Source organism: Epargyreus clarus, unplaced genomic scaffold, assembly GCF_041222505.1.
Source record: "Epargyreus clarus isolate Ecla_fem2 unplaced genomic scaffold, WU_Ecla_fem_2.2 ptg000025l, whole genome shotgun sequence".
NCBI lineage: Eukaryota > Metazoa > Arthropoda > Insecta > Lepidoptera > Hesperiidae > Epargyreus > Epargyreus clarus.
The window spans coordinates 1,970,886-1,985,972 of NW_027332232.1; the positions used below are offsets into that span (position 1 = coordinate 1,970,886).

At 35.0% G+C, this 15,087-nt stretch overlaps 1 protein-coding gene across 1 annotated transcript; it reads left to right on the forward strand.

The window, feature by feature from the left end:
* Nucleotides 1-4,437: 4,437 nt before the first annotated feature.
* Nucleotides 4,438-8,721, forward strand: LOC140752804 (uncharacterized). The gene is made up of 5 exons (XM_073087153.1): nt 4,438-4,576; nt 5,112-5,175; nt 6,382-6,501; nt 7,635-7,744; nt 8,588-8,721. The coding sequence occupies exons 1-5, from the start codon at nt 4,502-4,504 to the stop codon at nt 8,708-8,710; spliced, it is 492 nt and encodes a 163-aa protein (XP_072943254.1). The 5' UTR covers nt 4,438-4,501; the 3' UTR covers nt 8,711-8,721.
* The last annotated feature ends 6,366 nt before the right edge of the window (nt 8,722-15,087 follow it).

Sequence of the window (15,087 nt, forward strand, 5' to 3'; positions counted from 1 at the left end):
GAATACATCCACTTACTATTTAAGAAAAGTTTATGGCGGCATGGCGCGCTCTATAGTAATTATTACTCTGAGTTCTCATGATGTGTACATAATGCATTTTATTAATATTTTCATGTCTTCGTGATACATTCACTTCTTTTTTGTTAAAAAAATAATACTTTATGCAATATTAAAATGAAAATTACAAAAGTATAGTCCGCGCCAAACTGCTAGTTCGCTCTGAAGTTGTTGCGAGCAATCATACAATTTGCTATGGCGACGCGATTCATTTCTATATTCAGAGCGGACTAGCAGTTTTACGCGGACTATACCCAGTTTCAGAAGCATATTCAGCGAATCCAGGTTGGCGCCTAAAACATCAATATTTTACACTCAATATTCTAGAAATTTAATGGTATTTTAGTTGAAAACGAAAAGCAATGAAATAATACGCAATTTTGAATCATATCACGTAATTTTAATTCGTTTAAGCTTCGTAGCATAACTTTCCATTGTAAAATTACATTTTTTACTTAACGTCATTTTTGTAGAATAATTTTGCATTTATAGGATTAACTTTATATACTCTGTGAACATAGATAAGTATAGATATCTCACCGCCTTGTAATTGAAGGAAGCCATTAAATGGCTTAAACGGCTGACGAATGTCATTTAATGGCTGTCATGGTGTAATTTACGAACAATACCGACATGCACAGTTAAGTGGTGCAAAAACACGAAATCGAAGAAAAAGTGCGGAGAAATATCGTTTCATTCGTAAATGATCTAAAAACTATAATAATTTAATATTTGTCAAACACGAAAATAGATGACAGTGACAATTTCAATTGTCAAAACTGATTTCATTTTCTTGTTAGGAGTGAGTTATCTTTACTAATCTATGTTTGTGAACCTGATTAGCAATGAACTTTAAAATGCATAGTTTCGTATTTTTCAAGTTTTTATTTAAACATAAACTGTTTTCCAAGGCGTTCGCTTAGTCCTCAGGGGTAGCGGTGCTGTGGCCGATCTCAGGGAATACCTTATCCTATCTGGGGTTGATTACGGATGTCCAGCGGCAGTCACTTACCATCAGGTGGACTGCATGCTCGTCTGCTACTCCTATATTATAAAAAAGTGATTTTTTTGCACTTACTTCAATGTTCTAGAGATGCGGTCTGTATTTAAGTTATCTATTACATTACAGTTCTTTACAACTATACGTGATGTATGTATTTATAGTCCGCGCCAAAATACTAGTCCGCTCTGAAGTTGTTGCGAGCAGGTGTAGTCATACAATTTGCTATGGCGACGCGATTCATTTCTATATTTAGAGCGGACTAGCAGTTTTACGCGGACATTTTGTGAAACTGTAAAAACAAATCATGCAGTTCACCTGATGCATAGATCTATGACCTGATGTTAAACAGTCACTCTTACAGCCATTTGTAATCAATGAATTTTTATTGTTAGATTTAAAGATAAAATACATTTATAAAGAGCCCTGTATATTTAGAAATGGTTTTCATTAAATGCCACATTTTTTATAAATCACTCGCTCATATATAGAAAATAAGCGTAAGGCAAACAGAAATGCGGCCATTTTGAATTATAATTATTATAATTGGCGCCAATTTACGATGCTAATCAGGTTCAAAAGTGAGTTATGTCCCATGCGTAATTAAAATTCTCGTTAATTAAACGAGGGGTTTTAACGCGCTTTTTTGGATTAAAATTGGAAATTATAAAGTTTGTAAATTGTAAAGGTGCGTTTGTGACCTGTTTGATAGTTACTTGATATAAAGCCACATCCGTACTATAGCTTGTCTATGGTCAGGTTACCGGTAGTAGTACGAAAATTTTTTTGTCTTAATTTTCAGACAGTATATAATAATAATAATTTAACTATAAATACGAAAAAACATAATTTTAGACGTTGTTTCAATACTGAGATTTTAATAATTGCTAATAATTGTTCATTTGTTAATTCGACAATGATATTATAATGTTTCAAATAAGTGATATGTGTCACAACTTTTACAATAGTGCGGATGTGGCATAACTTAGTTATCTTTTGAAAATATTGTATGTGGACTGAACCAGTGTAATTCGTAATTTGCAAATAAAAGTTCCAAATTACTTCTAATTTTAAATGTTAACTATTATATAATTACTAAAATATTGTTTCACATCCCCATGTTTATTACTGTAAGTAAAGTTACCATAACGTTACGTGAGATGGAGATTTACGTTTTTACACAAAAATCGAAATGCTTAAATAATTATGTTACAATTTCTATTATATTTTAATTCCCAATCGTATGTGTCTGAAGCAATAGATTGATATTATAATAAAGAAACATTATTAATTAATTTAGTGGCTTAAACTGTACCTTTAGCATGAGTTTTTTATGTTTTACAAAAAGACTCTTTTTGTATTTGTTTACGTATTTCCCATACATTTCCAATCAGTTCTGATAAATTCCGCTAGGGGCGCTAATTGGAAATGTATAGGCAAATACGTAAACGAACACAAAAACAGTCATTTTTGTAAAAACGTAAAAACTCACACTAATGGTACTGATAAATGATTTAGTCTTACCCTAGTGAGAGATCTATGTTAATTAAGACGTTGAAATGTGAACTGTGTGAAGTCAGCCATAGATTATGTCACTAAATATTTCCAAGAATGTTAAGTACAAAAGTGCTATTATTAACTAAAGAAATGTTTTATAAAATATTACTCACACTATTTAAACGAATTTAACGAAACCTCATATATTAAAATATATATCGTTTGAGCTGCAGGCTGTGTCAAAGAATAAACCATACATACACTCGAAAAGCATAAACCTCCGCGTCAAACAATATCATCTCTTAAGCCCGCTCCACATTCTCGCGAGAATCTCGCGACAACGCGAGAAAAGCACGAGAAACGAGACTGTGGAGCCGATACGAATCGGGTTTATCTCGCGTTCTCGCGAGATTCTTGTGAGATTCTCGCGAGAATGTGGAGCGGTTTATCAATGCTTCATTAAAATATATTTATTCCCTATTTTTACAAAAGACATTATTGAGTTAACAAACCTCCGTATAAAACAATAACTTCTCTTATCAATGCCTAATTATTAAAAACATACTAATTCACTTTGTAATATTCACTATATTTTATAATACACACTTTGTTACCTATACTATCTAAAATTATGACGTCATAAATCTTATAAGTACAAATTATTCATTCCCTTTCGCGTCAAATATCGTCAAAGTCCTTGGCTACCTCCTCAACCTGTTATAGTCTATGGCTGACTTATAATTATTGTAAATAGCTATAAATTTCTCGCTATATCAACACGTCCACGTTACGTCTGATAGTAAAAAGTTCTTCATGTTTGTGTGTGTTTTATTTTAATGCCTTTATGGATTTTTAATTTTCCCGCCAGTGGTCAAGTTTGCAGCGCATCAAATCATAAGTACACAGTACAATAAGTTATACAGGAATAAGTTTAAAAAAGAGACTTATTTATTGGGGTCTAGCTTAGCCAGATACATTACAAAACTTCAGACAGAACTATGTTTAAATTACCTCTGTAAGTGTGGTTCCTTACTGAGCTCTTTAAAGCAGGACACAGCAGCGTTTAACACTGATGTTACTAAGCAAAAATAAATGTGGGGACAACTTCGTCAGCGGGAAAAGTTCTGAGGTCTATGTTTCTGTCTTTTTTTTATAATATAGGAGTAGCAGACGAGCATGCAGTCCACCTGATGGTACGAGTAAGTGGCTACTGCCGCCCTTGGACATCTGTAATTAACCCCAGATAGGATTAGATATTCCTACCTGAGGTCGGCCACATATGCGCCGCTACCCCTGAGGACTAAGTTGGAACGCCTCGGAAAAGTCTGTCTCCCTTACCACACCTTTCAAACCGGAACACAGCAGCGCCTAACACTGCTGTTATTAGGTAGAAATAGGTGTGGCGGTGGTGCCGCCGGAGTCGAATCGTAAAGGGTTCTACCACCTTCAAAACCTGTCTGAAATAAATTTAGGATCAAGATCAATTGCATGAATTGCAGTTGTGAAAGTTTGTCATTATCTTGTTTTTGTAATCACGACTAATATTTATGAAGAAATAAATAAATTTTGTTTGTGATATTACTAGAGGTAGTTTTACTTTAGAAATTAGAACGAATACAAGAAAATAATAGAAATTAGACTTGAAAACATATTAATATATTCACATCAATAGAAATATAAATTTATCTACACCAACGATTACATGCGGTACTGATAGTAAAGTTGCAATATTATCATGAATAAATCTGTTACTTTATAAAAGCGGTTTTTTGTATATAAAACTAATGGCTGTATAGTCTATATATTTTCGTATCTAATTTAAAATCGATTAAAAACAAAATCTTACGTCAACGTCAATATTGTCAACCGTCAATATGACATTGTTTACAAAATAATGTCCTAATTTCGTGTTAAGATTAATTAATTAAGCATTAAAAATAAAAGAAAATGTCTAAAACAGCTCATGTTGTGGATGGCGAGGCTTCAGAATCAGATTCGGATGTTGAAATTGGAATGTCTCCCGTACGTAAATAAGACCATGATATTTTTACCTAAGATTATTAAATCTTTTCGTTTACCCCATTATCAGCTTATTACCCACGGTCACAGTCCCACTGCTGGGCACTGGGCATGGGTCTCCTCTCCAATTGAGACGGTTTAGAAATAATTTACCGCGCTGGTAGTGCTAATTTCGAATTCTTGCATCCTTGATTTTTTTATTCTTTTTCAGACGCGTAGTTTTTTTCCTTGTCCACAATAATGAATATTTTAGAAAGTGATAATTAGTTTCTTCTATGCAAATTACTAATAATATATATTGCATATGTATACTAGCTGACCCGGCGAACTTTGTACCGCCTCAAAATCCATTTATTAAATATAATTCATATAAAATATAGCCTATGTTACTCGTGGATAATGTAGCTTTCGAATGGTGAAAGAATTTTTAAAATCGGTCCAGTAGTTTTTGAGCCTGTTCATTACAACCAAACAAACAAAGTTTTCCTCTTTATAATGTTAGTGTAGATAAAAGTAAATAGTTATAATTTATTTTCAGGAGTCAGAACTAGCAAATTCAAAGGGTTTTGTCATAACAGGGGAAGCTCCAGAGTCTGATGATGGTAAGACCACTTTTTTTTGGAAAATTTATAGTTATTTTTAAATACTAAAAAACCAAGTAAGATGATTTTTTAACAGGATTTCAAATCAAATCAATTTATTTGTGAATATGGTTATCGTTAGTTGTTACACATTTTTATTACATAGCTTATTCTGCCACTGAGTGGCTTACAAATGTATATTTGTAAGCCACTCAGTGGCTTACATTGAACTTACTTGGCTTACATACAATTCAATATGACTTGATAACAAATGAGATTACAGATTTTTATCGCTCAAAGGAGTAGCAGACGAGCATGCAGTCCACCTGATGGTAAGTGGCTACTGCTGCCCATGGACATCTGTAATCAACCCCAGATAGGATTAGATATTTCTACTTGAGTTCGGCCACAGATGCGCCGCTACCCCTGAGGACTAAGCTGGAACACCTCGGAAAAGTCTGTCTCCCTTCAAAACGGAACACAGCAGCGCCTAACACTGCTGTTATTAGGTAGAAATAGGTGTGGCGGTGGTGCCGCCGGAGTCGAATCACAAAGGGTTCTACCACATTCATTTTAAACTATAGTAGCATTTACTAGTTAGATATGTTTTTAGTTTAGTTTACTAGTTAGTTTAGTTTTTTCAACAAAGTAAGTTTAAAAGAAATTTCAATGAATTTTGCAGAACCTCTATACTATATCGAGTTGGTTACAGATGTTGGTGCACCTTTGACTGATCTAAGATAGGAATATAATCTTATCTCGGGTTGATAACAGACGACCATACCAGTAAAAACTAACCATCAAATCATGCTCATCTGCTACTCCCTATTACCTAAAAAAATGTGAGCCGTCACGGGACGCCTGGCAGATGTGAAACATCGACATTATTTTGTAAAAGTAATATGCAGAAAAGAACATATTGTGATAGGAACTAAATATGTCATAATGATAAAATAAAATATTAAGATTTTTTTCCAGATAACGATGACTATTTATTGAATTCGATTGCGCATGGCGACGCGTCGCCACACCGTACACACTACTGCATATAGACTGTATATATATACCATCGTATAGCGGCATGCGTCGCCACGCCATAAATCGGTTTTACGTGCGGCTATAGATGTTTTACATCAAAAAAATCACAAATATTTGTAGTACTTTCATAGATTAGACGCTACATACAAAATCATTTCGTCTACCTTCATAGAAAGTTTTGACTTACAGAATCCAAGATCCCTTCACCCGAGGAGCCAGCAGACCTGGACCTACCGCTCCACGTGGCGATGTCACCCCAGTCCTCCGCAACCAAGATCATGTATCACTCACTCTTGCATCAGAAACTATGTAAGTTCTATATATTGTCTCTCAAATATTAACACGCTTTTATTACCTTGGGTTGTACGTTTGTATGTATGTATGTAACAGTAACGGAATCTTTGAGCCCGATTTTTATCCACTTTGAACGTTCAGTTTAATTCAAAATTTTAAAGAATTATCAAAAACCGATGACAATACACGATTTCAATATGTTTGTACCATTGTCCTTATCAACATCCTCAGGATTAACGATTTTCGAGGGGAGAGAAAGCGCCTTATGGAGCGTACAGGCAAAGATACTAGATTGATTTTTAGCTATTAGAAATAATAATGTTATTTCCCTATAACTCAAATGTATTGAAACATATCTATAATGCCATCTTTTAGAATGATTTTTAGGATTCCATACTAAAAGGATAAAACGAAACCCTCCGCTGTCTGTTCGTGAGTCACAGGGCTTTATCTATAGGGAAAATTATTTTCTTCTTTTTAGTTGATTTTATCATAAAAGCGTGTTTTTTAGTTTTTTGAACTATATTTATTTTATATAAGACTGAACGGTGTATAGTATTCTGAATCATGCTATCAAAGTTTTCTAAACATCTTGTGTATATACAAGTTTTGAACTGAGACTAGCAGAGCATGGAGCTCCCAAGGGTTAATGACCTCATTTGGTAGATCCATTGCTAAAGTACAACTATGTAGTTCGACAGTTATTGTGACTTATAACAGCACAGCAACAGCAGCTTATATAGTTTAGAAAACTTTTATAGCGTGATTCAGAATACTCGTCGCGCCATCTATTGTGATAATTCACTTTTAACTTCAAGGTGGTAGAACCCTTTGTGGTTCGACTCCGGCGGCACCACCGCCACTCCTATTTCTACCTAATAACAGCAGTGTTAGGCGCTGCTGTGTTCCGGTTTGAAGGGTGTGGTAAGGGCGACAGACTGTACCGAGGCGTTCCAGCTTAGTCCTCAGGGGTAGCGGCGCATCTGTGGTCGACCACAGGTGGGAATATCTAATCCTACCTGCGGTTGATTACAGATGTCCATGGGCGGCAGTAGCCACTTACCATCAGGTGGACTGCATGCTCCTCTGCTACTCCTATATTACATAAAAGAAAGAAAAACACAAATTTATTAAAATGTTTCTTGCAGGGGAATGCAATGTGTCTCTCCGAGCAACCCTCGAAGGTTTAGTGAAGCATACAACAGATATATCTGTGGAAAAGCTGACGCGAGCTGATAAAACTCTGCTCAATGTACAGGTAATAAAGAATCATCATCAACCCATTATCGTCCCACTGCTGGGCACGGGTCTCCTCTCAGAATGAGGATTAGGCCATAGTCCACCACGCTGGCCAAGTGCGTATTGGTAGACTTCACATATCTTGAATACTTTTGAGATTTAATGAAGATTAATTAGTTTAAAAACAGTGAAATGTACATAAGCAAGATGTACTTATAAAGCATTTAATAAAATAAATATTACATTTTTTTAATAACTATTCATATTATTATTATTATTTATAATATAGGAGTAGTAGACGAGCATGCAGTCCACCTAATGGTAGCTACTGCCGTATGGACATCTGTGAACAACCCCAGATAAGATTAGATTCCTACCTAAGGTAGGCCGTAGCGCCGCTACTCTGAGGGCTAAGTTAGAATGCCTCGGATAAGTATGTGTCTTACCACACTTCAAACCAGAACACAGCAGTTTAACACTGCTGTTATAACAGAAAAAGGTGTGGTGCTGCCGGAGTCGAACCACAGAGGGTTCTACCTGCAGACTTATCTAATAACTAGCTGTTCCCCGCGTTAAAAAGAAACAGGGGAACAGCTAGTTCTAAAATATAAGTAGCCTAAGTTACTCCTTATTATATCAGCTATGTGCCAATAAAAGTCCCGTCAAAATCGGTCCAGCCATTTCGGAGATTAGCCACAACAAACAGACAGACAGACAAAAATGGTAAAAAAAGTTATTTTGGTGTATGTACCGTATGTATATTCATATGCATGTAGTAAAAAGCGGTTATTTCAATATTAAAAACAGGCATTCCAATTTTATTTATATGTAATGTAATGTAATGTAATGTTTACCATTTCAGGAAACCATGAGAACCTCTAATGCAAATTTGACGCTAGCAAGAGCCCGTTTGAAGCAAATACAGGCTGAATTAGAAAAAGCTAATTGTTCTAATGTTTTACCTACTGTGAAAATAAAGCTATGAAAAAAGTTTTATTTGCCTATTTCCCTCTACTCGATGCATTGTGAAAAAGCTAATAATTGGTCAATTTTTTTCATATAATATAGGAGTAGCAGACGAGCATGCAGTCCACCTGATGGTAAGCTACTGCCGCCCATGGACATCTGTAATCTACCCCAGATAGAATTAGATTCCTGCCTGAGGTCGGCTACAGATGCAACGCTCTCCCTGAGGACTAAGCTGGAACGCGTCGGAAAAGTGTGTCTCCTTTACCACACCCTTCAAACCAGTACACTAGCGCAAATTATATAGAATAATTTATTGCTTTTTTTTATTAATCTTATCAAATAGATGTACAATGTATGTAGGTAGCTATAGTTATAAATTAAAAAAAAAATGTGAGCCGTCACGGGACGCCTGGCAGATGTGAAACATCGACATTATTTTGTAAAAGTAATATGCAGAAAAGAACATATTGTGATAGGAACTAAATATGTCATAATGATACAATAAAATATTACGATTTTTTTCCAGATAACGATGACTATTTATTGAATAAACATTTATTTTCATTAAATACAAAAATTTACGAATTTATTTCAAATCGTGACTACTTAATTCCTTTAATCAGTGACTTCGGTAATAGTTATATTCGATGTTGCCTCTGAGGATGGTATTACGGTGTCGATTGCGCATGGCGACGCGTCACCACGGCATGCGTCGCCACGGCAGAAATCGGTTTTACGTGCGGCTATAGATGTTTCACATCAATAATTATTTTTATGTATTATAACATGTAAAGTATTTCTTTATTTGTACAAATTGATATTTTGTTATTGTATTTTAGAGGTAATAATCCGTAATTATTTATTTCCTTAAAATAAATATAGTAAAAAAAACTAAAAAAACACGCTTTTTCGAAAAGCACCCCACACTTTTTTCACAGCTATACTATTTACTGTTCCTTAATCGATTCCTAGATTGAAAATTATTTTCTACTTTTTAGTTGATTTTATCATAAAAGCGTGTTTTTTTAGTTTTTTGAACTATATTTATTTTATTAATTTTTAGTATTTGTTGTTATAGCGACATCATTATGCATCGTCTGTAAAAAAATCAAGTGTCTATCTAATATTACGGTTTAAGAGATATGCCCTGTGACTCACGAACAGACAGCGGAGGGTTTCGTTTTCTCCTTTGAGTACGGAATCCTAAAAATCATTCTACAAGATGGCATTATAGATATGTTTCAGTACATTTGAGTTATAGGGAAATAACATTATTATTTTTCAAAACTAAAAATCAATCTAGTAACTTTGCCTGTACGCTCCGTAAGGCGCTTTCCCTCGCCTCGAAAATCGTTAATCCTGAGGATGTTAATAAGAACAATGGTACAAAATTATTAAAATCGTGTATTGTCATCGGTTTTTGATAATTTTTCAAAAATTTTGAATTAAACTGAACATTCAAAGTGAATAGAAATCGGGTTCAAAGATTCCGTTACTGTTACGTACATACGTAAAACCCAAGCTAATAAAAGCGTGTTATTAATTAGAACACAGTGCGTCATTAGACCACATTAGATGATAAGTAATTTGGGAATTTGCGGGTGAATTTCAATGTTTGTTTTATATAAGGATTTTCCTTAAAGAAGCGTTTAAATTGAAATTATTGTGTATTATAATTGATAAGATATAAATATGTGTAAAGTTGAATGTCTTTTCACTTTATTTGAAGGTTATTATATAAATAATATAGGAGTAGCAGACGAGCATGCAGTCCACCTGATGGTAAGTGGCTACTGCCGCCCATAGACATCTGTAATCGACGCCACATAGGATTAGATTCCTACCTGAGGTCGGCCACAGATGCGCCGCTACCTCAGGACTAAGCTGGAACGTCTCGGAAAAGTATGTCTCCCTTACCACACCCTTCAAACCAGAAAACAGCAGCGCTTAACAGTGTCATCTTATATTTAAAAATTCTCGTGTCACAATGTTAGTTACCGTACTCCTCCGAAACGGCTTTACCGATTTTCACCAAATTTTATATGCATATTCAGTAGGTCTGAGAATCGGCTACTATCTATTTTTTTACCCCTAAGTTGTTCATCCTTAACATTTTTTTATTTATATGGCAACACAACGTTTGCCAGGTCGGCTAGTTATAAGATAGAAATAGGTGCGGCGGTGGTGCCGCCAGATTCAAAGGGTATGCCACCTTTAGTATGTAGTAGTATTTACTAGTAGTATATAGTTATGTAGGTAGGTAGGAAGGTGGTAGAACCCTTTGTGGTTCGACTCCGGCGGCACCACCGCCACACCTATTTCTACCTAATAACAGCAGTGTTAGGCGCTGCTGCGTTCCGGTTTGAAGGGTGTGGTAAGGGAGACAGACTTTTCCGAGGCGTTCCAGCTTAGTCCTCAGGGGTAGCGGCGCATCTGTGGCCGACCTCAGGTAGGAATATCTAATCCTATCTGGGGTTGATTACAGATGTCCATGGGCGGCAGTAGCCACTTACCATCAGGTGGACTGCATGCTCGTCTGCTACTCTTATATTATAAAAAAAAAGGTATGACTCATTCTTTAGCACGCCCTATGTCTAAACGGCTTGATAAATATCACATATGACGTCATAGGACACTATTGTGTGTGACAGGGTATATTTTTAAACGGAAAAAATATTCGTTTGAAGATTTCTCAGAAAAATATTCGAACGTTTTTTATCCCAATTGATAAACTCACGAATAACAGTAAACAATTTTTATCAATATTACATTGGGCAAATTCGATGTAAAATGTTATTGTAATTATTATAAGACGTTTCAGATTGATAGCGTTTTCTATGAGCTACATCTTATATATAAAATTCTCGTGTCACAATGTTAGTTACCGTACTCCTCCGAAATGGCTTTGCCGATTTTCATCAAATTTTATATGCATAATCGGTTACTATCTATTTTTCATATCCCTAAGTGATAAGGATTGTTCACCTTTAAAATTTTTTTTATTTATATGGCCACACAACGTTTGCCGGGTCAACTAGTAATTAATATAAGAATAAAATTATTGACAATATTTTTGATAAGAACAGCAGACGTGGATGCAGTTCACATGACGGTAAGTCCACTACCGTATGGAGATCTGTAATCAACCTCAGATAAGATTCCTACCTGTCGCTCACAGATGCGCCGCTACCCCCGAGGACTAATAGAATGCCTCGGATAAGTATGTCTTACCACCCTTCAAACCAGAACACAGCAGCGCAAATTATATAGAATAATTTATTGCTTTTTTATTAATCCTATCAAATATATGTGCAATGTATGTAGGTAGCAATAGTTATAAATTAATGATTTTTTTGTATGATAACATGAAAATCATGTCTTTATTTGTACAAATTTATATTTTGTTATTGTATTTTATGTACCGGTGATTATTTATTTCCTTAACATAAATATAGTTCAAAAAACTAAAATAACACGCTTTTTCGAAAAGCATCCCACACTTTTTTCACAATTATACTATTTACTGTTCCTTAATCGATTCCTAGATTGCAAATTATTTTCTACTTTTTAGTTGATTTTATCATAAAAACGTGTTTTTTTAGTTTTTTTAACTATATGTATTTTATTAATTTTTAGTAAGTATTTGTTGTTAAAGCGACGATCATTATGCATCGTCTGTAAAAAAATCAAGTGTCTATCTATTACGGTTTAAGAGATAAAGCCCTGTGACTCACGAACAGACGGCGGAGGGTTTCGTTTTCTGAGTAGGTATGGAATCCTAAAAATCATTCTACAAGATGGTATTATAGACATGTTTCAGTACATTTGAGTTATAGGGAAATAACATTATTATTTTTCAAAACTAAAAATCAATCTAGTAACTTTGCCTGAACTCTCCCTAAGGCGCTTTCTCTCGCCTCGAAAATCGTTAGTCCTGAGGAAGTTGATAAGGACAATGGTACAAAATTATTAAAATCGTGTATTGTCATCGGTTTTTGATAATTTTTCAAAAATTTTGAATTAAACTGAACATTCAAAGTGAATAGAAATCGGGTTCAAAGATTCCGTTACTGTTACGTACATACATACAACCCAAGCTAATAAAAGCGTGTTATTAATTAGAACACAGTGCGTCATTAGACCACATTAGATGATAAGTAATTTGGGAATTTGCGGGTGAATTTCAATGTTTGTTTTATATAAGGATTTTCCTTAAAGAAGCGTTTCAATTGAAATCATTGTATATTATAATTGATAAGATATAAATATGTGTAAAGTTGAATGTCTTTTCACTTTATTTGAAGGTTATTATACAATGTCGCCCATCGACAAGTGACCGCCCGAAATATTCTGAATATTCATGAAAAATGATGGAAAATAAACTTCAAAAGGGGGGGTCTATCTTTAAAATTTTTGAAGTTATTCAATTTTTTACTTTTTAAGTAGCGTTTGTGACCTTGGTTTACATTTTTTACCATATCTCCTACGTTTTTGGCTCGATTTGGATTTTGTTTATTGTTTCTAAAAGCTGATGAGTTACTTTAACGGATTTAGTAACATTTCTTTCAAAACTTTATAGACTATGAAAAAAAAGGGACGTTTAGCCTTTTTTTTTCAAAAAAAATATGTTGATTTTTTTTTTAAATCAAGTGGAACTCCATAAAATGTCCCCATAAGAGTACTTTTATAACCATTATTTATAATTTACTACATAACAGCTACAAATTCACAAAACATTATTAATACCTATCTATTAAAAAAATTTAACAAATAACTTCTTGAACATTTGGCATGATTCAAATAAAAACGGTTCCTAGAAACAGTTTTTTAACAATGGGTCCACACCACGTGCGCATTGTTGTCGACTTATCGGCTAGCGTTACTTCATTTAGTTGCTTGTTAACTGTTCCTGTGACGCTACGTATTTTTTTATTTGTGCCCTATTTAATTTAGTGAAGAAAAGTTAATTTTAAGCTATTGCATAGCTTTTATCGCGGGCTTTAATTTTGGCTTATAATCCGTTCGGAAATCTTAAAATTGTGTGAAGTACATTTTATATTCCCATTATAAAATTCAAAATTATATTCCCACATTATCCAAATAGTATGTTCTATCAACATAAGCTATATTGAATTCTGGATTAATAAAATAACGTAAAAGAATGTTTGTAATTTTTAAACGTATAATTACAACTGACAGACTTGACAGTACAAAATCAAAACGCCATTATGATTTTTGGCGCCATTTTTGTTTGTTTGATAAAAAATGCTATGCAATAGCTTTACCGCGGCAGTCTCCGAGTGCCACACGTATTTTTTTATCTCTACAATGGTTCGATTGTGTGATCTACAGCCATCTCATGTGGCAGATATGCATTTTATTTACGGTGTTTGTAATGGGAATGCACGCGCAGCTGTCAAAGAGTACAGACGACGCTATCCAGATAGACCAGCACTTGGGTACAGATCTTTCATTGCCGTACATCGTAATTTTTGCGAAAGAGGATTATTTCCACAACAAAATGAGCCCGGCGTGATTATTGATGTAGGCGTGGAAGAGGAAGTGTTACGTTTAATACGCGCTAACCCTATGCTAAGCATTCGTCTCCTATCGATAAGAGTCGGTATACCGAGAGTAAGAATATGGAGAATTCTCAAAAAAGAAGGCCTGCACCCTTATCATTTCCGACGAGCACAACGTTTGGAAGGTATCGATTACGGTCCGAGATCTGTTTTTTGTAATTGGATACTTGCACAGCAAAGAACTTACATCAATTTTATGAGGAAGATTTTGTGGACAGATGAGGCCACTTTCACAAGGGCGGGTATAACAAATCACCGCAACCTCCACGTATGGGCCACTGAAAATCCACATGCCATTCGGGAAACCACTTTCCAGTCACAGTTTTCCATAAATGTATGGGCTGGAATGATAGACGATCACCTAATTGGCCCATTCGTATTACCAAACAGGCTGGATCAACACGCGTATTTGGATTTTTTTAAAAATACGTTACCAATGCTTTTGGAGGATGTACCGCTGGAAACAAGAAGGCGGATGCAGCTGCAATTAGATGGAGCTCCAGCACACTTTGCGCGTCTAGTTCGTAGTTATTTAAATGAAAATTATCCGCGGTGGATTGGCCGAGGAGGTCCCATTGCTTGGCCGCCGCGATCTCCCGACCTTACGCCCCTAGATTTTTATCTTTGGGGCTACATGAAACAGAAAGTTTATGCCATGCCCATTGAAAACCGCGAGCAATTATCAACCAGAATTTTTGCTGCTGCTGCGGAAATAAAAGAAAAACGTGCAGAATTGCGTCGTACTACCACAAGTGTAGCCATAAGGGCTTTAGTTTGTTTACAGGAGGGTGGGGGACATTTTGAACATCTA

What these genes read in the sequence shown, in the direction of transcription:
- LOC140752804 (XM_073087153.1), top strand. Translation starts at nt 4,502, where the DNA reads ATGTCTAAAACAGCTCATGTTGTGGATGGCGAGGCTTCAGAATCAGAT. An exon ending in TTGAAATTGGAATGTCTCCC is followed by an intron (nt 4,577 to 5,111) that starts GTACGTAAATAA and finishes ATTTATTTTCAG; the next exon opens with GAGTCAGAACTAGCAAATTC. An exon ending in AAACTCTGCTCAATGTACAG is followed by an intron (nt 7,745 to 8,587) that starts GTAATAAAGAAT and finishes TTACCATTTCAG; the next exon opens with GAAACCATGAGAACCTCTAA.